General features: G+C 44.3%; 1 protein-coding gene across 1 annotated transcript in view; it reads right to left on the bottom strand.

The window, feature by feature from the left end:
- LOC137371955 (inactive dipeptidyl peptidase 10-like) overlaps positions 1 to 27,552 on the bottom strand; it is a 939,618-nt gene that overhangs the window by 141,670 nt on the left and 770,396 nt on the right. Inside the window, exons 10-12 of the mRNA XM_068035118.1 lie at positions 8,001 to 8,098; positions 6,010 to 6,133; positions 362 to 400 (exon numbers count right to left, since the gene is read on the bottom strand). Of these exons, the coding sequence (XP_067891219.1) occupies positions 362 to 400; positions 6,010 to 6,133; positions 8,001 to 8,098 (261 nt within the window). The remainder of the gene's footprint in view (positions 1 to 361; positions 401 to 6,009; positions 6,134 to 8,000; positions 8,099 to 27,552) is intronic.

Here is a 27,552-nt window from a genome sequence, read left to right as displayed (position 1 = left end):
TTGCCTTACAATATCATACCTTTTGTCATTTAATCTCTCCAGACTTCCCCCTATCACAGACCTTCTGATTTGTTCTTTCTCCCCCTCCCCTTTCTCCGCCTCTGTACTTGCATAAAACCTGTTACATCTCTAACTTCTTTCCGTTATAACGGAAGGTCGTTGACCTTTGTATCTCTTTCCACAGACGTCTGATCTGCTGACTACTTCCAGCATTCTGTTTTTCTTACAACTGTCTTACTGTCTTGTATCATATTACTGGCCAGTTTTTATTATATAGGTAGTATCTTTAATATCAATTTAATGAATTAATTCATAACTATGATTTTATGATGAATTCATTTTAGTCAGTGATTTTCCTTACCTGTTTAGAAAGCCAGAGTTCAGACACTGTCTCATGTTTCTAAAATGGTAACAGAAGAGGAACAAATGAAAATACATGCAGAACACAAGCAATAATCCATCTGAAAGGATTTCTTTCCACATCAGTCATGGCACCTTGTAAAATACTGAATATAAAATGTGCATATGCTTGTATCTTTATTTTAAACTGTAAAGAAGGAATATTTCTCACTTAGCAACATGAGTAACCACACATATTCTACAAAGATATCATATATTAACAGTTTGGATAAGGCTTTGTTCACTGCATCAGATTCCTCAATGTTGTCAATGTTCACAATAATTTGGTGCCAGGCCAGATCATGGATCCATTTTTAATATGATTGATAATTGATGAGGCTATGAAATGAAGAGATGTAACAGAAAAAAAAACTATTTAATGCATAGGCTTCCTGATCTGAGCTATATTAATTAGGGAGGTACTGAACAGAGGCTGCATTAGCTTCCAGCAAAGGGAAGGGAAGAGGAGCTGCAGGTACAACTTGACAGGTGAGCATAAGTAGCATTGACAGTGGTTTAGGAGCAGAATCTATCTCCATCCTCGATGCTGCAGATGTCAATTCAGGAACAGAAAGAAAATGAGATAAAAATACAATGAAGTTATAAAAATCTTTGGTGGGAGACATGAATTCTACATTTGTCAGTGCCAGAGGATATAAACATGGTTCAGTATATCTGGCCAATTCAAATATTTTGTTAAACCTTATCTATTTGTTTTAGCTTCAGGTTAACTTCCTGCTAAAGGTGATTTGCTCCCCATCTAATTTGGACTAGTCATTCTTTTTTCTGAATGAGTCATATATTAACCCTGAGAAAAATGAGTTCCCTACAAATAGCATGTAGCGATGGTGAGTTCATAATCTTACATTTGTTTTAGATATTCTCTTAGTAGATCTGTCACTATCACAAAGCCTTGGTCGGCTGTTCTCAAGGGTGAGCACAAGATTCCATTCTGTTTGAGGTCTTTAAATTAAGCAAAGTCAGCTGAGGTAAAAATTAATGACTTGCTCAGCCAGAGGCAAAGCTGGACTTCCTTATGTGAATAGAATTATTAAGTTAGGACCTGAGACATAGTACAGAAAATTTTCCAGTATTCTCTGGAGGCTGATGAGGCTGGTTCCTCCCGGGAGTGCGGACAGAACCAAGCTTCTGGCACCGCAAACAGCCTGTCTGCACAGGAATGGGGAAAGAGAGGAAGAGCAATGGTAATAGTGGATTCTATAGTCAGGGGAACAGATAGGCGCTACTGTGGCCGTCAATGTGACTCCAGGATAGTGTGTTGCCTCCCTGGTGCCAGGGTCCGGTATGTCACTGCAGGGCATCCTGAAGGGGGAGGGTGATAAGGAAGAGGTCATGGTACATGTTGGTACCAATGACATAGGTAGAAAGAGGGATGAGGTCTCGCATCAAGAATTCAGGGAGTTAGGCAGTAAACTAAAAAGCAGGACCTCTCTGGTTGTAATCTCTGGATTACTCCCAGTGCCACGTGCTAGCGAGTATAGAAATAGGAGAATAGCACAGATGAATGCGTGGCTTAAGAGTTGGCGCAGGAGGGAGGGTTTTAGATTCCTGGACCACTGGGACCGTTTCTGGGGAAGGTGGGACCTGTACAAGTGGGACGCTCTACATCTGAACCAGAGGGGGACTATCATCCTTGATGGCGGGCTTGTTAGTGCTGTTGGGAGGAGTTTAAACTAATTTGGCAGGGGGAGGGGATGCAGACTCCAAGCAGAATAGGGACACAGCTAAACACAGAAAAGCAAATAAGTCAGAGGGAATACAGCGGAAGTAAGTTTCAAGGGAGTAAGACCAGGATGGAAGGCCTCTACTTTAATGCCAGGAGTATTGCAGGTAAAACGGATGAGTTAAGGGAAATGATTGACACGTGAAATTGTGATATAGTAGCCATCACGGATACATGGTTGAGGGAGGGGCAGGATTGGCAGCTCAATATCCTGGGATATAGAATTTTCAGACGAGACAGAGGAGGGGGTAAAAGAGGAGGGGGCATTGCAATATTAGTTAAGGAGTCAGTTACTGCAGTACGGAGAGATGATTTCTTGGAGCAGGCATCAAATGAAACTTTATGGGTAAAGTTTAATAAAAAAGGGACAGCCACATTGCTAGGTGTTTATTATAGACCCCCAGATAGTCAGCGGGAAATTGAGGAGCAAATATGTGCGCAATTTGCAGAGGTGTGTAAAAATAATAGGGTAATTATATTCGGTGATTTCAACTTTCCCAACATTAATTGGGATAGTCATCGTGTTAAGGGCTTAGATGGAGTGGAGTTCTTAAAATGTATACAGGAGAACTTTTTAGCTCAATATGTAGAGGATCCAACCAGGGAGAGTGCAGTGCTGGACCTAATTCTGGGGAATGAAGCCGGACAGGTGGTTGATGTGCTGGTGGGGAGGCATTTTGGTGATAGCGACCACAACATGGTACAGCTTGTTATGGAGAAAGAAATAGACAAGTTGCAAAAAAAATGTTTTGGATTGGGGGAGAGCGAATTTTAGTAAAATAAGGCAGGATCTGGCCAAGGTAGACTGGAAAGAGTTACTTGTCGGGAAATCTACAGAAGAGCAGTGGGGGGCATTCAAAAAGGAAATGAGGAGGGTACAGGCCCAACATGTTCCCTCTAGGGTAATAGGTAGGAGCAACAAGCCCAGAGAACCATGGATGACCAGAAACATTCAGGATACGATGAGAAGCAAAAGAGAGGCTTTTAGCAAATACAAGGAGAGCAAATCAATGGAAGCATTAGTGGTGTACAGAAAGTGTAGGATGGAGCTTAAGAAAGCAATTAAGAGAGCAAAGAGGGGATATAAGAAAGCTCTGTCTGGTAAAAGTAGGAAAAATCCCAAGATATTCTATAAGTATATCAATGGGAAGAGGATAACCAGGGAAAGAGTAGGACCCATTAGGGACCAAGGGGGAAATTTGTGGGTGGAGCCAGAGGACATTGGGTAGGGTGTTGAACAAATACTTCACATCTGTCTTCACCCAAGAGAAAGAGGATGTAGATATGGAACTTAGAGAGAGAGACTGTGAGGTTCTTGAGCAAATTGTCATAGGGAGTGACAAGGTATTGGAGGTTTTGGAAGGCTTAAAAATGGACAAATCTCCAGATCCGGACGATTTGTGTCCCAGGATGCTGTGGGAGGCGAGGGTGGAGATTGCAGGGGCTCTGACCCTAATTTTTAATTCATCTCTGGCCACGGGGGAGGTGCCAGAGGACTGGAGAACAGCTAATGTGGTCCCACTATTTAAGAAAGGTTGTAGAGATAAGCCAGGGAACTTCAGACGAGTGAGTCTCACATCAGTGGTAGTGAAACTATTGGAGAAAATTCTGAAGGAGAGAATCTATCACAACTTGGAGAGGCAAAATTTGATTAGGAATAGGCAGCATGACTTTGACAGAGGGAGGTCATGCCTAACAAATTTGATTGAATTTTTTGAGCATGTGACCAGGTGTGTAGATGAGGATAGTGCAGTTGATGTAGTTTACATGGACTTCAGCAAAGCCTTTGACAAGGTCCCACATGGGAGACTTATCAAGAAAGCAAATGCACATGGGATACAGGGTAACTTGATAAGGTGGATTCAAAATTGGCTTAGCTGTAGGAGACAGAGAATGCTGACAGACGGCTGTTTTAGTGACTGGAAGCCAGTGTCCAGTGGCATACCACAGGGATCTGTGCTGGGTCCCCTATTGTTTGTCATTTATATAAACGACATAGATGACTATGTGGGGGGTAGGATCAGTAAGTTTGTGGATGACACAAAGATTGGCCGAGTGGTTAACAGTGAGGTGGAGTGTCTTAGGTTACAGGAAGATATGGACGGAATGGTCAAATGGGCAGAAAGGTGGCAGATGGAATTTAATGCTAAAAGTGTGAGGTGATACACTTTAGAAGGAGTAATGTGACACGGAAGTATTCACTGAATGGCCAGACACTGGGAAGTTCCGAGGAACAAAGGGACCTTGGCGTGTTTGTCCATAGATCTCTGAAGGCAGAAGGGCAGGTTAATAGGGTGGTGAAAAAGGCACATGGGACACTTGCCTTTATCAATTGAGGCATAGATTACAAAAGCAGGGAGGTCATGTTGGAGTTGTACAGAACTTTGGTAAGGCCACAGCTGGAGTAGTGTGTGCAATTCTGGTCGCCACATTACAGAAAGGATGTGATTGCATTGGAGGGGGTGCAGAAGCGATTCACCAGGATGTTGCCTGGGATGGAACATTTAAGCTATGAAGAGAGGTTGGATAGGCTTGGGTTGTTTTCACTGGAGCAGAGAAGACTGAGGGGTGACCTGATCGAGGTGTACAAGATTATGAGGGGCAAGGACAGGGTGGATAGGGAGCAGCTGTTCCCCTTAGTTGAAGGGTCAATTACGAGGGGTCACAAGTTTAAGGTGAGGGGCGGGAGGTTTAAGGGGAATTTGAGGAAGAACTTTTTTACCCAGAGGGTGGTGACAGTCCGGAATGCCCTGCCTGGGAGGGTGGTAGAGGCAGGTTGCCTCACATCCTTTAAAAAGTACCTGGATGAGCACTTGGCACGTCATAACATTCAAGGCTATGTACCAAATGCTGGCAAATGGGATTAGGTAGACAGGTCAGGTGTTTTAATGCATCGGTGCAGACTCGATGGGCCAAAGGGCCTCTTCTGCACTGTATTATTCTGTGATTCCTCCCTACCCCTCCCCAACAACATCAACTATGCTGGCACTGGACAGGAGCAACACACCCAAAGTCCCAGAATTTTCTTTCCCAGTCCATTAAGATGGCCCAGAGTAATCTAAGGAGAAGCCATTCTCTTTTGATCAGCAGACATAAGCTTGGGGCTGATTTTACCTGCTCTGTATGTAAATGGGTTTTGAGTGAGTTAAAATTTGACCTATTGCTATGTGCAGATTATTAAGCTATTTTACTTATCCTCATCTCTCTGGCCTACCCCCAGGACCCCTGCCACCTACTGAAGATGTGTAACAGTACCATGTTTGGCTGGACACCTCTGTGCTGGAGTGCTCAGTGAGTAATCATCCAGGAAAATGAGGAGGTAGGCAGGAAAATCTCTTTGCACCAGAATACTGTACTTACTCCAACTGCAGATGCAGATCCAGCTCTTCTCCCACTCACCCGGTTACAAAGTTCCAGAAATCTGATGCAAAATGAAAGAGACAAAACAACCACCAAAACCTTTTGCTTTGGAGAACTGGATGCTTCTGGGAGCAAGGGTCAGCAAAATGAGCCCTGTTTAGTCCGAGTGGAATGAAGAACATTCACTCTCCAGTTGGCATACATGGCTAAGCTAAACACCAGATTAGAGAAAGGAAAGTTTGGACTTCTAACTTAGTCGAAAGTACAAGGATGTAGCAGTTTACTAATTCTTTACTATTTTGTTGGATAAAAGAGGAAGCTTGACACTGTTCAAGATAAAGTTGAATTCAATTTACCTGTAGGATTAGCTATTATTTATTAGCAGATCTGATCAACTTCAGTTAGTTTCAAATTTATTAGTTGAGTAGAAGTGTTCTGACAAATGATTTCTGCATTTGGTAGCATCACAGTTCACAAAAATGTTTCACATGAGCAGAATGTCCTACCTTAGAACAAGCCCCAGTTGTAATTTCACATGTAGTAAGAATGGACACATTTTGAGGTCTGTTCAGCCAGTTTACTACAGTCTTTGTGCTGCTGACCCACTTTACCATGGTGATATAATATTCCCTTATTGAAAAGAAATTCAATCTCAGAACTGCTAAAAATAGCTCCACTAAAACTACACATTAATGCTATAAAGTACATCTAACAAATTTGATTCAAATCACAAAGATCTAAAATTAAACAAAAATATGAAATAGCCCTTCATCAGAAATAAACTAAAGTGTGATTTTTAGGTGCATTTGCTCCTTACAGTTTACAGTATGCTAACTTTTTCATTTATGCAGACTGTTGTGGATCTCTATTTTGATGTAACTATATTATCAATAACAAACATGCAATTGATTTTTTGGCACAGGCACTGCTTAAGGCTTGTGGGTATAATGCAGACAACAAACCAGAATACTTACTAATCAAAATAGTTCAACTACTGAAACAAGAAATAAGATTGTAGAAAAAAAAAACATTTATAGTGTTCACTAGCCTACGTTATTATCAAAATGAATGGGGAAAATTTTAGGTTGCCGAGTACACAGCAGTAAAATTTGGCCTCACGAGGCTGACTAATGGGCAAGATATCAAGGAGCTGAGCATCACTGCCACTGTACTTGTGAGCCTAGACAGTGAGGCCAGAGTCAATTCAGATATCAAAGGAGATCTTGATTTTCCTCTTAACTTCTCACAGTTAACACACATTGCTGTCTAGTTTCCTGAAGCTGAGAAGCAGGTTAATCTTGGCAGATAATACTTCCAGTGTAGCCTTATGATTGACTGACAAGTATCATTACATCAACTATGTTGGATGTAATGATGGAAAGGATCACCTGCTGTGGTGTATCTATCACTTGTTGAGGCTTGCAAGTTGTAAAGGTACAACTTGTGTTAAGGTGCAATATACTGGTTGGAATTTACTGTGTTTGCATCAGAAGAACAGGACTATGCTAATTTTTCCACCGACTGGAATGGTGATAGTTATGGTGATGGTGCTCAGAATCCTCAACATCCTCTCTCTATGTAGGCAAACGTGGTAGTCTGGTAGTGCAGCAGCAGATTGTGGTCCTGATCCACTGCACAACAGAGGAGCAGGAATGGGATTGTGCTTCAGATTCTTCAACATTTGTTTACTTATGTATCTCCTTATGTACTTACTTACAAAGTTGGGTATGGGATTAAGTGCATTTGGTTTAACTTAGGTTCCTTTTATATGCTGCCTAACAAGTAGCACTGACAGAGATTAACTCGCCAATTTAATGATTGAAGTGTGCACTACAGGGAAAAGTCTGAAGGGAAAATGAAAAGAAAAACAATGGAAAGTTGACTAACTAGATTTTAGGTTCGAGATTGGAGCGTTAATCCTAAAACTATGATACAGCTGTAATCTAGATGCACATAAAAAAGAATTGCATTGATATAGCACCTTTCATAATCACTGGATGTCTAAAAGTGCTTTAAGGCCAATGAAGTACTTTTGTTTTTTTGAAGTGTAGTCACTGTTGTAGTGCATGAAATGCAGCAGCCAGGATGTGCACAGTCCCACAAACATCAATGTGATAATGACCAGATAATCTGTTTTTTTTGTGATGTTGATTGAGGGATAAGTATTGGCCAGAACACTGGGGATAACTCCCCTGCTCTTCTTCGAAATAGTGTACATCCACTTGAGCAGGCAGATGGGGGCTTGGTTTAATGTCTCATCTGAAATTCAGCACTTCCAACAGTGCTGCACTGGAGCATCAGCCTTAATTTTTGAGCTCAAGCCCTGCAGTGGGACTTGAATCCAGAACCTTGTGACTCAGAGGCAAGAGTGCTACCAACTGAGCCACAGCTGACATGGTGACATGTTGTATGTGCTCTACCTCCTCTGTAACTAGACTACCAGAAATCACTCTTTTTTAAATTTATAAAATGAGGGTGACTGTGAACCAAATCTTACTTGGACTTGAAGCTCTCTGGTGGCATCAATTCAAGAGTATGAGTTGGTCCATAAAGGTTCACCACATATAGCTTCACTATTGGATTGACTTGTCCAGCCTGATAAGAAATAAGACGATTAGTGAAATATGCTGAATGACAATTGCTAACATAATAACTCCAAAATGCACATATACAATATGCATGGTTAAGAACACCAGCTCTTCGAAACCACTGATAAACCTTTTGCCCCAAAACTCCACTGACTTAATGAAAAGCATTGTTCGATGGGAATAAAAGATTAAATTTTTTTGAGAAAATTGAGTTATCAATGCAAATCATTAAGAATTGATTGAACTGAAATGCTCTTCTGCTTCTGGTTGCCTCACACTCCCCTGTACTGACATCTTCAGAAACCAGAATGGACAAAGACTAATCTCTGACCCCTTCCTGAATTATGTGTGACAGGTTGCTGAGTTGTCAAGCAGAATTACCACCTTGAACCAAACTCTTGGGACTGGATTATATGCTCTCCCCTGTGATGAGTTTGGAGGTAGGAAGTGCATTTAATTGGGTGGGATGGTAGTGGGTGGGGACCCCGCCACCTTCCAACCTCTACCCTGATTAAGTCTGTGTTGAGAAGGCCCATGGATGGCCTTCCCATTCTGCCACCAATTGAGGCCATTAAGGGGCAATTAATGTGCAATTAAGGGCCTCTTCCTGCTGCCACTGGCATTAACCCAATGGTGGGCGGGCCTGTTGCCATGCGGGCAGCACGAAATACAAACTTGTGCGGGTTGTTTGCCTGCTCCCAGTGGGGGGGGTCTCTGATTGAGGGACCTGGCATCGGGAATGGGGGGGTCTCTGATTGAGGGACCTGGCATCGGGAATGGGGGGGGGGGGTGCCTGCTGAGAATCACCTCTGTGCCCTTCTGCTGACCCTCAAATAGCCCTTTCAACTGTGACCCCCACCCTGCGAAACCTCTCCTGCCATCACTCACCTCAGCCTGGCATCCAGTACTGACCCGGGTCTCGGGTGAGTGTCTTTCTCGCAGCAGTCACCGCCTCCTTGGTGGTGCTGCTGATCAAGGAGCTGCCAGCTTCTGATTGGCCGGCAGCTCTCGGCAGGTGGAACCTCCGCCCCTGGTGTCCTGTTCCCATGAAAGGCCAGCCATGACCTCTCAACTGAGTGACTGGCATGTAATTCTAGCAGGCCTACCCAGAGGAGGCAGTGCAGGTCTCTCGCCAGCTCTGCAGCCGGTGGCCGAGTTTCCCATCGCCTCCATAAAATTCCCCCCTTCGTGTGGGAGCTCCTGGAACCTAAATTGTTTGACTAGCTAAGTTCTTTTGCCAGGCCTAAAAACCTAAGAAAAAAAAGTTTAGCATCAGTGTGCAAACTGTTCTGGGATGTGCTTAACAACATAGCATTTTCTCAAAGCTGATGATGTATGCAAAAGTGCAAAATTTGATGTCATCCCTTGTTCTATTCAAGATAGCATGGTGGTGAAGGATAGAACTGGAGCGTAATCTTTACACACTTACAAACCTTAACGTACAGAGGTACACTGTACAAAGATGCACCTCCTACGCAACAACCACAGTTTCAGTCTACTCCTATGTGTAGGAGCATAAGTGAATTCCCAGTTAATGCTCATGAGTTGAACACAATTAAACACTCAATTAATATACAATTAACAACCCATCTAAACATTATCAACAACAAATGACTTATGCAACCCTAGGTGTTAATTTTTTGTAAACTGAACTGGATCTTATATCAGTAACATATTAAAAATTAAACTAAAATCTCTCCTAGACAAACAGGAAAGTCCCAAATGTGAAAAATCATATGACACTAACTCTACATGTATTTTTAGATTTAGATATACAGCACTGAAACAGGCCCTTCGGCCCACCGAGTCTGTGCCGATCATTAACCACCCATTTATACTTCTTTTGGGCCTCCTTATCTCGAGAGACAATGGGTAAGCGCCTGGAGGTGGTCAGTGGTTTGTGAAGCAGCGCCTGGAGTGGCTATAAAGGCCAATTCTAGAGTGACAGGCTCTTCCACAGATGCTGCAGAGAAATTTGTTTGTCGGGGCTGTTGCACAGTTGGCTCTCCCCTTGCGCCTCTGTCTTTTTTCCTGCCAACTACTAAGTCTCTTCGACTCGCCACATTTTAGCCCTGTCTTTATGGCTGCCCGCCAGCTCTGGCGAACGCTGGCAACTGACTCAACTAATCCTACACTAATCCCATATTCCTACCACATTCTCACCTGTCCCTATATTCCCCTACCACCTACCTATACTAGGGGCAATTTATAATGGCCAATTTACCTATCAACCTGCAAATCTTTTGGCTGCGGGAGGAAACCGGAGCACCCGCAGGAAACCCACGCAGACACAGGGAGAACTTGCAAACTCCACACAGGCAGTACCCAGAATTGAACCCGGGTCGCTGGAGCTGTGAGGCTACGATGCTAACCACTATAGAGATGTAGCATCCTCATGCTTTTAAATGTGTTCCAACAAACGTACACTGTTGAAAATAGACTCCACTAAAGTCATTCAACAGTAACAATGTGATATAGGAAAATTGTGCTGGATTTTGTAGTCAGCGCTGAAGCAACATCACTCACTGCTGACCTTGAAGAAAACTGCCCACAAGGATCCAGTGATGTCTGAGGTTTGGATTTCCCCTTTCCTGATAGAAGTTTAATTCTGGCATTAAATCCAGGCGTTGAGCAGCAATGATGTCAGCAAGCAGGGCAAGCAACAAATCATGTTGAAGTATTCTCACAGACAGTAAACTAGGAAGTTAAACGCATTGTTTATCCTGCATTTTTAATTTACATTTCAGATAGTGAAATAAATGATGATTGGATTAAGATAGAAGCTAAAATATCAAGCTTAAAAATGTTTTTGAAAAAAAATCAGTATGGAGAAATTTGACATTCCACAAATATAAAATCAGCTTCCAGGGACAGTTAGTGTACTTAACAGTAATTATGAAGTTAGTTCACCGTTACAACAACAACAACAACTTATATTTATACAGCACCTTTAACATAATAAAATGTCCCAAGATGTTTCACACGAGCATTATAAAACAAATTATGACACCGAGCCCCAAAAGCAGATATGGTAGATGACCAGAAGCTTGTTCAAAGAGCTGGTTTTAAGGAGTGTCTTAAAGGAAGAAAGCAAGGATGAGAAGCAAAGAGGCATAGGGAGGGTATTTTAGAGCTTAGGGCCAAAGCAACTGAAGGCGTGGCGATAAATGTTGCTGCGATTAAAACTGGGGATGCTCATGATGCCAGAATTAGAGGAGTGCAGATATCGGAGGGTTATGGGGGCTGGAGGAGATTACAGAGATAGGGAAGGGCAAGGCCATGGAGGGATTTGAAAACAAGGATGAGAATTTTAAAGTCCAGATGTTGCTTGACCTGGAGCCAATATAGATCAATGAGCACAGGGGTGATAGGTGAATGGGACTTAGTGTGAGTCAAGACATCGGCAGCAGAGTTTTGGATGATCTCAAGTTTATGGAGGGTATAATGTGGGAGACCAGCCAGGAATGTTTAGTAATAGTCAAGTCTAGAGGTAAAAAAGGCATGAATGAGGGTTTCAGCAGTAGGTGTACTGAGACAGGGGTGAAGTTGGGCGATGTTATGGAGGTGGACATAGGCGGTCTTGGTGATGGTGCGAATACGAGGTCAAATGTGACACCAGGGTTATTAACGGACTTAATTTCAAATTGTTGCCAAGGAGAGAGATAGAGTCAGTAGTTAGGAATCGGAGTTTGGAGTGGGGACTAAAAACAATGGCTTCAGTCTTCCCAATATTTAATTGGAGGAAATTTCTGCTCATCCGGTACTGGATGTCGGATAAGCAGTCTGATAATATAGCAACAATGGAGGAGCTGGTGGTGAGATCGAGCTAGGTGTCGTCAGCATTCCTGTGAAAACTAATGCTGTGCTTTCGAATGATCTCACCGAAGGGCAGCATGTAGATGAGAAACAGGAAGGGGCGAAGGATAGATACTTGGGGGACACCAGAGGTAATGGGTGCAGGAGCAGGAAGAGAAGCCAGTGCAAGTGATACTTTGGCTACTAAGATAGATAAGAATGGAAACAGGTGACAGCAGCCCCACCCAGCTGGACAACAGTGGAGAGGCGGAGGAGGATGGTGTGGTCAACCGTGTCAAAGGCTGCAGACAGGTCAAGAAGGACAAGGAGGGAAAGTTTACCTTTGTCACAGTCACATAGGATATATTTATTAGAGTTCTTTGAGGATGTAACAAGCAGGGTGGATATAGGGGAACAAGTAGATGTAGTGTATTTGGAGTTCCAAAAGGCATTTAATAAGGTGCCAAATAAACAGTTACTGCACAAGATAAGATCTCATGGCGTTGGGGGTAATATAATAGCATGGATGGAGAGTTAGCTTAGAACATGGCTACCCAACCCAAAACCGACCAGACCCGATGACATGTGTCAGGTTCGGGTCGGGTCGGGTCTCTCTTCCGGGTCTGGCTTTTGGGCTCGGGTCAGGCCGGGTCAGACACCGTGTTGCCTTTTGGTCAGGGAGGGAAAAGCTTCCAGATTTGAACAGCCAGGACATCAAGGCGGGAAACATGCATCCGGACTCGGCACTCGTCTGCAGTGAGCTATTTCATCCAAGGTAAAGCACAACCTCTTTAAGAGAATCAACTTCATTCCAGTGGTCGGGTCGGGTCAGGCGCGGGAAAAAAGTCAAAGGTTGGGCCCGGGTCGGATGTGGTTCTGTCGGGCTCGGGTCAGGTTTCAATTGCAGACCCGAACAGGCCTTCAGGTTAGCTAACAGGAAACAGAGAGTCAGAGTAAATGGGTCATTTTCAGGTTGGCAAACTATAACTAGTGGGGTGCTGCAGGGATCAGTGCTGGGATCGCAACAATTTAAAATCTACATTAATAACTTGGATGAAGGGACAGAATGCATTATAGCCAGATTTGCTGACGATACAAAGATTGATGGGAGAACAAGTTGCAAGGAAGACACAGAGAATCTGCAAAGGGATATAGTAGGTTAAGTGGACAAAATATTGACGGATGGAGTATAATATGGGGAAATTAGAGATTATCTGGCTTGTTAGGAAGAATGGAAAAGCAAATTATTTAAATGGAGAGAGACTGCAGAATGCTGCAGTACAGAGGGATCTGGGTGACCTCGTACATGAATCACAAAAAGTTAGCATGCATGTACGACAAGTAAATAGGAAGGAAAATGGAATGTTGGCTTTTATTGCAAAGGGGATGGAGTATAAAAGTAAGGAAGTATTGCTACAACCATACAGGACGTTGATGAGACCACACCTAGAGTACTGTGTACAGTTTTGTTCTCCATACTTAAGGAAGGATATACTTGCATTGGAGGCAATTCAGAGAAGATTCATTAGGTTGATCCCTGGGATGAAGGGGCTGTCTTATCAAGAAAGGGTGAGCAGGTTGGGGCTACACTCATTGGAGTTTCGAAGAATGAGAAGTGATTTTGAAACATGTTGGATTCTGAGGGGGTGTTTCCCCTCTTAGGGGAATTTAAAACTAGGGTGCACATTTTCAGAATAAGGGTTCTCCCATTTAAGATGGTAATGAGGAGGAATTTATTTTCACAGAGAGTTGTTGATCTTTGGAATTCTCTACTGAGAAAGCAGTGGAGGCTGGGTCATTGAACATATTCAAGGCTGAGTTAGACAGATTATTGATCTACAAGGGAGTAAAGGGTTATTGGGGTCAGGCTGGAAAGTGGAGTTGAGGTTACGATCAGATCAGCCATGATCTTATTGAAGGATGGAGCAGGCTCGAGGGGCTAAATGGCCTATTCCGGCTCCTATTTCTTATGTTCTTACATTCTATTTGATAAAAACTGCTTTGGTACTGTGGCAGGGGTGGAAACCTGTTTGGAGTGATTAAAACACGGAGTTCCAGGAAAGATGGGAATGGATTTGGGAGGCAACAACACATTCAAGAACAAAGGGAGTTTGGAAATGGGATGATAATTTCCAAGGATGTTGGGGGTCAAGGGTTGTTTTTTTTTGAGGAGAGGGGTGATGACAGCAGATTTAAAGGATTGAGGGACAACACCTGAAGGGAGAGAACAGTTAAAAAAGAAAATCGGCTAACGTGGGGACCAGGAGGGGAAATTAGGTGGTCAGCAGTTTAATGGGAATAGGATCGAGGGAATAGGAGTGGATTTCATGGACAAGATGAGCACAGCGAGGGCATGAGGGGAGATAGGAGGGAAATTAGAGAATGATGTGAGTTCAGGGCTAGGCGAGGAGAAAGCATTAGAGAAAGTTTGGCCAGGTGGGCTGGTGGAAGGGAGGGATGCAGCAGAGGCAGCTGATCAGATAGTCTCGATCTTAGTGATAAAGAAGTCTATGAGCTTCTCGCACTTATTGTTGGAGGTAAGGGTGGAGGGGACGGGGGAGAGGGGTTTCAGAAGACAGTTTGCAGCAAAGAAAAGAATCTGGGGGTTATCTTTGCATTCCAGGATAATACTAGAATAGTATGCAGTTTTAGTAGATGAGAGAAAGACCTGATAGTGTTTTAAGTGGTCCAGCCAGATCTGGCAGTGTCATAGAGAGATACAGCACTGAAACAGGCCCTTCAGCCCACCAAGTCTGTGCTGACCATCAGTCACCCATTTATACTAATCCTACATTAATCCCATATTCCCTACCACATCCCCATCTTCCCTCAATTCTCCTGCCACCTACCTACACTAGGGGCAATCTACAATGGCCAATTTACCTATCAACCTGCAAGTCTTTGGCTATGGGAGGAAACTGGAGCACCCGGCGGAAACCTATGCAGTCACAGGGAGAACTTGCAAACTCCGCACAGGCAGTACCCAGAACCGAACCCGGGTCGCTGGAGATGTGAGGCTGCGGTGCTAACCACTGCACCACTGTGTTGCCAGTGGAGGGCTAGCTCAGTAGTCTGCTATATCCTTTTAAGTTTGTGAACCTGGGACTTAAGGGACTGGAGATGAGGACCGTACCAGGCACAGCCAGAGGTGATAGAGAATAATGGTTTTATTGCGACCTAGGGCATCAAAGGTGGCGATGAGGGTGCAGTTCAGCAAATCAGTAGCTGCAGAAGTTGGCGAATGGGGGGGGCGGGGGGGGGGGCAAAGGCTAGATCATTGGGATTTTAAACGTTACACCTCATTCAACTTTTTCCAGAGTTTTTATTGCGAGACTAACTGTGCAAAAGTGGAAGTTTTCGTCCATTCACTGATTGCTTAGGGAGTGTACTCTGGAGGTGCCTCAACAGCGCACCCTCTGGAGGAGCGTAGAATCATTGAAAGCAACTTCTGCATTTCCATCTCATTTTATGCATATGTGGGGCTGGATTTAATAGACCCTTCCAAAGATAGGCTAGGAAGCAGAGGGGCTCATAAAATAGCGATGGGAGCGGAGGGCCCGTCATCTTCCCATGGAAATGTGATTAGGTTGGTGGTGGGAAAGGCCAAGACAGCTTTTCCTCCCAGAGGCCAATTGAGGCCCTTATAATTAATCCCTTAAGGGCCCCTTCTCGCCACTGTTAGAATTATGCTAGCGACAGGGGTGGGCCTCTGCCAACTGAGGTCGTCGCCCAGTGAAATGATCTAACCTCCCTGTGGGCTTGTGGGGGTGGGGACCCTCCTTCATGGGCAATCTGTGGTCCATGGAGGCCCCCTGCATACATTGCCTCCCCTCCAGCCCCCGCCCCCCCTTGTTAGGGCCTGCTGGATTGGCCCCAGCAACGTTGCCTCACTTACCTCTTGTCCCAGTCTCCAGTGCTGGGCCTGGTCCCAGGCCTCCTTGAATACCAGCAGCAGCCACTGTTCCTGGAGGCGCTGCCAATACTATTGAGCTGCTGGCCCTCTGATTGTCTGGCAGCACCCGGATGCAGGATTCCCCATCTTTAAAACAGCAGGCATCCAGCACCGAGCACTTAAGTGCCTTTGAATTGCGCTGGGGAGCAGGGGGTGGGAGGGGAGGGGGTGGTGGTGAGGGTGGGGTCTGAAAGGCTGAAGCAGGGCTCCCCTTGCTTTTTTGGCCTGGTGCCGCGAGCCCCGCCAGCGCGACTAAATCCAGCCCATGGACTCCGGAAGTTGCTGTCAGTTTCAGTGGAGTAATGATGGTGAACATTGCCAGTTTCACCATCATTACCACTGCGAACTCCAGTCCAATGTAAAATAGTTGACATGTATGCAGCTGTGCTAAAAATGTTCATGGAAATATCCACATCACCATGTCCCAATTAATTTCTTTGCATAGAAACAAAACTATAGTTGAAATCTTAACTACAACTCTGATTACATATATCTTTTTATTAATACCAAGTTAACGCATGCTCAGTAACAGGTTTGAGTATTGCTGAAAATGGAGACATGTTGTCGAAGCTTTTCATCTTGCACTCATCAGGACAATCCACAAGAATACCAATGTAAGGGAAAACAACAACTTTATACTGTATGAAAAGAGAGTGCCGATTGGCTGGCAAGTGAACTCTGATTGGTAGAGGTGTTGCCATGGAGAATGTACCAGTTTATGTTGACTGACAGTTAACTGCCAAGCTTTGTTTGAAATTTAAACCAGGCAGCTTGACTGTGATTGGTCAAGGCATTGCCCTGACTCAAGTTCTGGACTGCCAAACTGCTATTAGTAACAGATTTCAAAATTTATAGCTCATCTCTCTTTCACTTTACAAACACAAATTCATGCACATAACAATAATTACATATCACCAACTATTTATAGTATAGAAACAGTCCATGTGGCCCAACAGGTCCATGCTAGCTTTCTTTGCTCCACATGAGCCTCCTCCCACCCTTCTTTCATTTAACTCTGCAACATACTCTTTTTCTTTCTTCATGTCCTTCTCCTTCTCTGCTGGAAATTGGGCTCTGTTTCACAGGAGATGCCTCATGCCAAAATCATCACACTATACAAAAACAAAGGTGACAGAGAAGATGGCAACTACAGGGGCATCTCACTCCTGAGTGCCATGGGGAATGCCTGTGCTAGGGTGATACTTAAAAGACTCCATTTACTTGCAGACCAAATGTGCCAGGAAGCACAGTGTGGTATCCATGCTGATAGATCTACTGTGGATATGATCTTCTCCATAGGCCTGCTACAAAAGAAGTTTAGGGAATGGAGTATATCCCTTTACCTTACTTTCATAGACCTCACTGAAGCATTCAACACCATCAGCAGAGCATGGCTCTTCAAAATTTTGGGAAAAATTGGCTGTGCACCAAAGCTCCTCAGTTTCATCCACTCCTTCCATAACAACATGCACTGCACATTACCATTTGATGGCTCCACTTCCGACAGTTTCGGAGTGAAGAATGGAGTGAAACAGGGTTATGTCTTAGCCCCCACTCTGTTCGGCTTCTTCTTCTCCATGCTCCTGATCTTTGCTTTCCCTGCAGATATGGAATGAGTCTACTTGCACACTAGGTCAGATGTTAAGCTCTACAACCTATCAAGGCTGTAAGCGAAGACAAAAATACATCACATCCTGATCATAGCACTCCTCTATGCTGATGGTGCTACACTAGTTGCTCACACAGAAACACAGCTACAAAGACTCATGGACTGTCTCTCCCATTCCTGTAACTTGTTCTCCTTGACTACAAGCATGAAGAAAACCATGGCTATGGGACAAGGTGTTGCATCCCCACCTCTGATCACACAAAACAACACACCACAGGAAGTGGTTAGCAAATTCTGTTACCTTGGGTCCATGGTGATAGACAGTCTGTCCCTCGATGTGGAGGTCGATACACTCTTAGGGAAAGAAGCTACCATCTTTGGCCGACTTGTGAAACACGCATGGGATAACACAAAGCTGACCCTTGGGGTGAAGCTGATGGTTTATAAGACCTGTGTTCTCAGCATCTTGCTGTGTGGCTGTGAAACATTGGCAACTTACAGTTACCAGGAAAAGAAACTCAAAAATTTCCATCTTCACTGTCTGCAGCACATTATGGGTATATCCAGGCAGGAAAAAAAATCACAAATGTGGCAGTCCTCTCAAAGGCAGAGCTCCCAGGTGTGTTGGCACTAATCAAACAGAGGTGGCTTGGGTGGATTGGACACGTCCGCAGGATGGGAGATGGTTATATACCCAATATCTGCATCCTTGTTCTTTCGGGAGAAGAGGGCACACAACAGGAGGGAGATGGCCAGGACCTGTGGTGGTCTGCCCAACCTGCATCCTTTAAGTCAATCCAAAGAGGAGGCACTGCAACTAGCCAGGATACAAAGAGGATGTGCCATCTCAAACGTGGAGCTTGGGGTCCCAGTGCAAGAAGGTGATTATTGCCGATCAGATAAAAATGCAATAATCATGGTGAGTTAGCTTTGGCATGCTGTCCTTGATGGGATATGTGTAGCTTAACCCACACATATATTGTTTCATTGTATCTTGCAGGTCGCTGTTCGCAGGAAACGGCAGGCCCAGAGAGACTGACGACAACCTCTGAGGACAAGGAGTATGCAGAGGAAACATCATCCCATGACTCTCCTGCACCTTCCACCAACGCAGATACTTTCATCTCGGTGGGAATTCCCTTGGCTTTACAATCAGGGTCACAATCTGGTGAGAGCACAACGCATGCACACGAGCAGCTGGCTGAGGCTGAGCGAGCCGAGGTCTCTGACAGTCGGATGACTATGGGTGGCCAGGCACATGCCGAGTCCCAGGCTGATGATGAGACTCTGGTTTCGGCAGCACAGGTCATGCTGAAGTTGCAGAGAGAGGTAAGGCAACATCTGGCTGAGATGCCAGAGCCAGGCCTTGAGCAGATGGTGGGAGAGTCCATCCATGCCATGACTGCTGTCATGTCCCAGGCATATGAGCACATGGCTTCATCCTTCAAGAGGTCGGTGATCCTCTTGGACAGCCACATTCCACAAATGTGCCATGACCTGCAAACCCTCGCCTTGGCCATAAGGTCCACTCAGCAGTGGCAGGGTGACAGAAGGAACTGGAGGCCGCAGAACATTCCAGCTCTGAGTTCTTCTCCGGTGAGCAGGGAGGTTCCAAGGAGCTTTGAGAGGGAGGAGGAGAGGATGTGCTCCATATCATGGGTCTCCTATCAGGGTGATTCGAATGTGCACACTGGCTTCTCATCCCCTCCGCCAGTGAGCCAAGCTCCAACAGCTGTGATGCCTGAGTGCATTCCTGCACCGGTGCAGGAAGCCTTCAGGCAGCTGGGGCCCTCCAGGCCTCAGGCACCCGGAGGACGCCCACCGAAGTCATTCCAAGCCAAGGGACATCATGATCAGCAGCCTGCCTCCAGTACAGCTGCTGTCACAGGGGATGTATCACACAGGAGCACATGCAAGTGTATCAGAGAAAAACACCTTGCTACACATGGGTATTCATGGGTGAAACAGATATCTCGTGTTTAATGTAATTAAAAGTTCATTGGTGCAAATCCCCAACCTTCATTGATGGAAAACCACATTCCATCATGACATGATTGTTATTCCTGCACCCCTCAAATGCCTAATGACATTGGCAAAGTGACCGCTGACATCATTAACATGCCAATGAATACTATTGTTTCACTGCTCGAATGATGCCACATGGGCACTGGCTGAATTGGATGTTGCCATTCATGCTGGAGCGTAAGATAGTGCGGAGGCAGAAAACTTGACGCTACATGCATGAGGATCAGAATTTGTCAGAAGTATATATATTGCAAGTCATGGCTTTCAGAAATGCTCCATTATAAGGCTCTGCCTTGCCTCCCTTGTGTGTTGCTCAAGATGTCTGCCCTCCATCACTCTGTTAGGATCTTCCATGGCTGCTTGGCCTTGTGTGCCCTCTGTGTTCTCTGCAGAGGAAGTTTCGCATTCCCACGTCTTCCTCTGGCAATGTCTCCCCCCCGCTCTGTAGTGCTATATTACGTAGAACGCAGCAGACCACAACGATGCGCCCAACCTTCTGTGGGGTATACTGAAGGTCTATCGAGGCAGCGGAACCGCATCTTCAGCACACCAATGGCCTGCTCGATGGTCGTTCTGGTGGAGCTGTGACAGTTGTTGTAATGCTGTTCTGCAACATTGCTGGGGTTCCTTACAGGCGTCAGAAGCCATGTCCTCAATGGGTAGCCCTTATCTCGAGAATCCACCAATGAAGGCGAATGGGTGGAGTGAAAAGATGTGACACCTAGGACTGCAGAAGTATGAATCAGTCGGGGCAGCTTCCCGGGAAATGAGCACACACTTGTAGGAAGCGCTTTCTGTGGTCGCATAACATTGTACATTAATGGAATGAAAACCCTTCCTGTCGATGAAGGTGGCTGGTTGGCCCATGGGAGCCTTGATGGCCACATGCATGTGATCAATCACACTTTGCACCTGCGGGATTCCCGCAATGGCCACAGATCCAATGGCCCTCTTGGCTTGACTCGCAGGGTCTGTCCTGTAGCGCACATAATTGCTGGCCTTCCTGAATAGAGCATTGGTCACCTCCTTGATGCAGCGATGCGCTGTGGATTCAGAGAACCCATACATGTCTCCGGTGGATGCCTGGAATAATCCAGAGGCATAAATGTTTAGGGCCACAGTAATCTTCAGGGACACAGGCATAGAATGACCACCAAAATTCATTGTCGCAAATCACTGAGCAGTGCACAGAGGTCTGTGACAGCCTCTCTGGAGAGCTGCAGTCTTCTCTGGCAATTCCACTCAGACATCTGCAGGTCTGTCAGGCAAGTTCTATATATTCATTGCTGTATCTGTGCTCTTCATTACATTGTTGGCTGCTGCTCATGTCTGGGAGGCTCCTCTTGCAGCTGCCTATTGGGCCCGCCTCTGGTGGACTCACCTCAGCACAGCACGGGAATCCAAGGAATCAAGGTGAATCACACCCATCTCTATCCTCCTTGGATCTTTGGCTTCATTCAAACATTAAGTTTACCTATCTGGGCAAAGAGATGTTGGAATTTTGATTATGGGAAGCCTATATTAGCTCCATGGTATGGATTGATGTTGGACCCGCAAGAGTTCCAAAAGTGCGAGCCATCATGAGCAAACCAACAACATTTCAGTACTAAAATAAAAGCAGAACTCTGATGAAGGGTCACTGACCCGAAACGTTAACTCTGCTTCTCTCTCCACAGATGCTGCCAGACCTGCTGAGTATTTCCAGCATTTCTTGTTTTTATAACAACATTTCAGTGCCTTGCACTGGTTTTCCGAAAGAAAACCATCTCTACATTTGCCAAGTTCTCCCAAGTCCCCCTTCCCTCCTCCCGCCATAGACAATGCAGTTGCCGAGTTCTTCCAACCAACCACTTCCCCTCAAAAGCAGCGGTAAAGTAAATTACCCTTTCGAGTCACCGAGGACTCTTGCTTCAGCTCCGCCAGCTTTTTAAAAGATGTGAAACTGAAGGCATGTGTGTGCTGCACACCCAACATAAGATTGTGAACGCGTGGTAAGATCATTATTAATTACATTTAGATGTATGCTAAAGAGTGAAAATACCATTGCTGTCGCGGCGGTGCAGAAGTGTCGCCACGGCAATTCGTCACCTCCAACAGAATCGGAACGCAGCATTACGGCGTGGGGTTCCATGGTGGATAACTCCACACCGATTCTCCACCCCCCACCCCTATCAACAAACCCACTTTCTAGAGGAGCATAACATACAGCCCGTGCCACTTAGTGACCCTATTCCTATCCTAAGTTTTCTTTTATTCTTGATGTGTCTGTAGAATACTTTACTATTTCTTTTTATATTCCTTGGTAATTTAATTTTGTAGTTCCTCTTTACTTTTCTAATTTTTAAAAAACTTTTTTTCCTAATCTCTACAAATTCCTTTTTGCCTTTAATTAATGTTCTATAAATGTCTGCTGACAAACGTAATTGATGTGACAGTCTGGTGTAGAAAATCTGAGAAGAGCTTGATCAGTGAAGAATACTGAACCATTAAAGGAAAATAAGGAACCTACATTTATATAGCGCAATTTAAATCCTCACATTGTGCCAAAGGGTTTCACACCCAATGAATTATCTTTGAAGTTGTAGTCACCATTATTATGTAAGCAAATGTGTCAGCCAATTTGGTCCAAAGCATGTTCCACACAAATGAGATGAATGACTAATTAATGTGTTTTTTGGTGCTTAGTTGAAGGAGGAATGTTGATCAAGGAATTCGGAGAACTCTGTGATGTCCCTTGAATAGTGCCTCGGGATCTTTTAAATTTACATGAATAGGCCAATGGTGGTTTATCAATATGTCTGAAAAATGGAAGCAAAAGATTGGTCGTGCAATAATACATCAATAAATAAAATAACTGATGGATAAAAATAAAGAATGGATGTGTATCATTTTTAAAATCCAAAAATGCATATATTGTTCATTTATACTGCCACTTTAAAAGTTGTGTATATTCATTTTCAAGCCAAAAAAGAAAATAACTCTTCAAATTGAATCTTGTTAGCAACTAGTAATAAGATTGAACTTCAGTCAAACATTTCCTAATTGCATTATATCCTTCCTCAAGATAAAGAGCCAGTAATAATATGCTAAAATTATTGATCCAACTCTCTTCAAACACCAGTGATTTCAGGAAATCTTTAGAGTTGTGTGACTCTCATAATTATAGGTTATTTTACTGTGTAGCTTATCACTTGGACTTATTCTATTAGCAACAGTCAAAGGTGCAAGACAAATATATGCCATAAATACTCCATCAAGACAGCACTGAAGTGAAAAAGAAGTATTGTTGATGTGATTTTTCTACTTATCTACATCCATTTATGTATCATTTATATCATTCTTTTCTTTATACCATTTATCCATATATAGCAATTGTTAATTGCCAGTTTAAACATTTCTTCACAGACCATACATTTAATAATATTCAACTGCCTGGGTGCTGTGCATATGACACTAGAATTTTTGCCACTACCGACGCCAAGCTGACTGGTCTATAATTCCCTGCTTTCTCTCTACCTCCCTTTTTAAATAGTGGGGTTACATTAGCTACTGTCCAATCTGTAGAAACTGTTCCAGAGTCTATGGAATCTTGGAAGATGACCACCAATGCATCCACTATTTCTAGGGCCACTTCCTTAAGTACTCTGGGATGCATACTATCAGGCCCCCCTGGGGATTTATTGGCCTTCAATCCCATCAATTTCCCCAATACCATTTCTCTACTAATGCTGATTTCCTTCAGTTCCTCTCTCTCACTAAGCCCTGTGCTCCCCAACGTTTCTGGTATGATATTTGTATCCTCCTGTGTGAGGACAGAACCATAGTATGCATTTAGTTGGTCAGCCGTTTCTTTGTTCCCCATAATAAATTCCACTGTTTCTGACTGTAAGGGAGCTCTATTTGTCTTCACCAATTTTTTCTCTTCACATACCTATAGAAACGTTTACAGTCAGTTTTTATGTTCCCCACAAGCTTGCTCTCGTACTCTATTTTCCCCTTCTTAATCAATCCCTTGGTCCATTTTGCTGAATTCTAAACTGCTCCCAATCCTCAGGTCTGTTGTTTTTTCTGGAGAATTTATATGTCTCTTCTGTGGATCTAGTGCTACCTCTAATTTCCCTTGAAAGCCATGGTTTGGCTACCTTTCCCGTTTTACTTTTGGGCCAGACAGGGATAAACAATTGTTGCAGTTCATCCATGCGCTCTTTAAATGTTTGCCATTGCCTATCCACCGTCATCCCTTTAAGTAACGTTTCCCAATCCGTCATAGCCAACTCGGGCCGCATACTTTCGTAATTTCCTTTACTAAGATTCAGGACCCTAGTCTCAGAATCAACTACGTCACTCTCCATCCTGATGAAGAATTCTATCATATTATGGTCGCTCATCCCATGGGGTCTTGCACCACTAGATTGTCAATTATTCCTCTCTCATTACCCAATACCCAATCTGGAATGGCCTGTTCTCCAGCTGGTTCCTCAACTTATTGGTCCAGAAAACCATCCCGTATACACTCCAAGAATTTCTCCTCTACGGTATTGTGACTAATTTGATTTGCCCACTCGATATGCAGATTAAACTCACCCATAACTACAGATGTTCCTAATTCGGGACAAAATCTATAGTCACATGGACAAATGAGAATTAATTAAAAAAAGCTAGCATGGATTTCTTCAGGGAATGTTATGTTTGACGAACTTGCTGGAGCTTTTTGATGAAGTAACAGAGACGGTTGATGAGGGCAATGTTGATGTGGTGTGCATGGAGTTTCAAAAGGCGTTTGATACAGTGCCACACAATAGAACTGTGAGCAAACCTGTAGCTCATGGAATTAAAGGGATAGTCACAACATGGATGTTTTTTGGGCCGGAGGAAGATTTGTAGTAGAGTTCCCTAGGGATCAGTGTTGGGACCCTTGCTTTTCCTGATATATATTAATAACCTAGACCTTGGTGTACAAGGTACAATTTCAAAGTTTGCAGATGATACGACACTTGGAAGCATTGTGAACGGAGAGGAGGATAGTGCAGATCTCCAAAAGGACATAGACGTGTTGGTGGAATGAGCAGACAGGTGGCAGGTGAAGTTCAATGCAGAGAAATGTGAAGTGATTCATTTTGGTAGGAAGGACATGACGAGACAATACAGAATAAAGGGTACAATTCTAAAGGGGGTGCAGGAGCAGAGGGACCTAGGTGTATATGTGTATAAGTCATTGAAGGTGGCAGGACAGGTTGAGAGAGTGGTTAATAAAGCATACAGTATCTTCGGCTTTATTAATAGGGGCATAGGGTACAAGAGCAAGGAAGTTATGTTGAACTTGTATAAGACACTAGTTCGGCCTTAGCTGGAGTATTGCATCCAGTTCTGGGCGCTGCACTTTAGGAAAAGCGTGAGGGCATTGGAGAGAGTACAGAAACATTTCACGAGAATGGTTCCAGCGATTAGGAATTGCTGTTATGAAGATAGATTGGAAAAGTTAGGACTGTTTTCCTTGAAGAAGAGAAGGCTAAGAGGTAATTTGACAGAGGGATTCAAAATCATGAGGGGTCTGGACAGAGTAGATAGAGAGAAACTGTTTCCACTCATGAAAGGATCGGGAACGAGAGGGCAAAGACTTAAAGTATTTGGTAAGAGAAGCAAAAGTGACATGAGGAAAAACTTTTTCACACAGAGAGTGGTTAAGGTCTGGAAAAGCTGTCTGAGAATGTGGTGGAGGAAGGTTCAGTTGAAGCATTCGAAAGGGAATTAGACTGTTATATGAAAAGGAAGAATGTGCAGAGTTACAGGGGAAGTCAAGGGAATGGAACTGACGGAAATTGTTCTTTCAGAGAACCAGTGTGGACACGATCGGCTGAATGGCCTCCTTCTGCACTGTAACCATTCTCTGATTCAGTGATTCTGTAATCTCTGCAGCAAAATACTTTTGATAGCAGCCAATTCTGCTTCAAAAGAATTGATTTCAAACAAGATCAGTGACGGCATCACAGTTGAAGCTCTGCAATGGGGGAGGAGGAAATCTGTTTCCTGTTGGACATTGTGGCATGAGCTGAACTGGGAACAAGTAAAAGTTTCAGGTTTCATTTTTCCTTATATTTTTCAATAGTTATTATGCTAATACCTTCTACACAGCAAAAAGAAAATTCCACAGAAGCCAACAAACAGGAAGCATCACAATTAAGAAACCATTTCCTTTTGTGAAATCACAGAATGTTAAATTTTGCAGCTTTCCCCCCCAGGAGTTTTAAGACTTACTGAGGAGGTCACACAGCCTTATTTACAAACTTATGAGAAAGATGGACAGAAAAAGACTAACTGGTTCACCATATCTGTCCCATTCAGCCGTGGTGCAACTAGGCAACATCATCATCAATACAGTAGAGGGTGAGAGAGAGAGACAGCTACATATGGAAGACCAGAAGAGGAGTGGGAGGGTGAGAAAAGGGATTAAGATGATAAAAAAAACAAGAGGTGGTGAACCTGGCTTCAGTTGGGGGTGAGATTGGGGGTGGGGGGGGGGGGGGGGTGGTGGGAATGGTGGGTAAAGGAGGAGGATGAGTAGCGGAAAGCAGGAGGATGATCAGTAAAAAAGGATAATGTGGGCTTCCATGATTTACCCTGTCATGTTTGGGACTTGCTCTTTTGGGGGCTTATACTATGGTGCAATTATAACTCACTGTTTTTGACATATCTACCAGTTCCAAAAGGTTGGAGATAGAGTCATAGAGAGATACAGCACTGAAACAGGCCCTTCAGCCCACCAAGACTGTGCTGACCATCAACCACCCATTTATACATTAATCCCATATTCCCTACCACATCTCCACCTTCCCTCAATTCTCCTACCACCTACCTACACAAGGGGCAATTTACAATGGTCAATTTACCCATCAACCTGCAAGTCTTTGGTTGTGGGAGGAAACTGGAGCACCCGGCGGAAACCCACGCGGTCACAGGGAGAACTTGCAAACTCCACGCAGGCAATACCCAGAACTGAACCCGGGTCGCTGGAGCTGTGAGGCTGCAGTGCTAACCACTCTGCTGCCCTTCTCTGCATTATGGTTAATGTTATATCTCCATGCCTCCTAAGGGGAACCTCAAGGCCTAGCGAAATTGCCACTTCAATCATAAAGTCAGAAGTGGGGATGTTTGCTCATGATTGCACAATGTTCCGCACCATTTGCAACTCCTCAAATACTGAAGCAGTCCGTGTAGAAATGCAGCAAGACAATATCCAGGCTTGGGCTGATAAGTGGCAAATAACATTTGCGCCACACAAGTGCCAGGCAATGACCATCTCCAACAAGAGAGAATCTAACCATCTCCCCTTGACATTCAATGGCATTACCATCACTGAATCCTCCACTAACATCCTAGGGGCTACCATTGACCAGAAACTGAACTGGAATAGTCATATAAATACCGTGGCTACAAGAGCAGGTCCGAGGCTAGGAATCCTGAGGTGAGTAACTCACCTCCTGACTCCCCAAAGCCTGTCCACCATCTACAAGGCACAAGTCAGGAGTGTGATGGAATACTCTCCATTTGCCTGGATGGGTGCAGCTCCAACAACACTCAAGAAGCTCGACACCATCCAGAACAAAGCAGCCAGCTTGATTGGCACACCATCCACAAACATTCACTCCCTCAACCACCGACACACAGTGGCAGCAGTGTGTACCATCTACAAGATGCACTGCAGCAACGCACCAAGGCTTCTTTGACAGCATCTTCCAAACCCGCAACCTCTACCACCTCGAAGGACAAGAGCAGCAGATGCATGGGAACATCACCACCTGCAAGTTCCCGTCCAAGTCACACACCATTCTGACTTGGAACTATATTGCCGTTCCTTCACCGGCGCTGGGTCAAAATCCTGGAACTCCCTTCCTAACAGCACCGTGGGTGTACCTACCTCGCATGGACTGCAGCGGTTCAAGAAGGCAGCTCACCACCACCTTCTCAAGGGCAATTAGGGATGGGCAATAAATGCTGGCATAGTCAATGATGCCCAGATCCCATGAATGAATAAAAAAAAACTTATATTATGGACGGAGGTAATTCCAAAATTTTCATTCTT

The sequence above is a fragment of the Heterodontus francisci genome, chromosome 7, assembly GCF_036365525.1.
Source record: "Heterodontus francisci isolate sHetFra1 chromosome 7, sHetFra1.hap1, whole genome shotgun sequence".
NCBI lineage: Eukaryota > Metazoa > Chordata > Chondrichthyes > Heterodontiformes > Heterodontidae > Heterodontus > Heterodontus francisci.
This window is presented reverse-complemented; position numbering and strand designations above follow the sequence as displayed.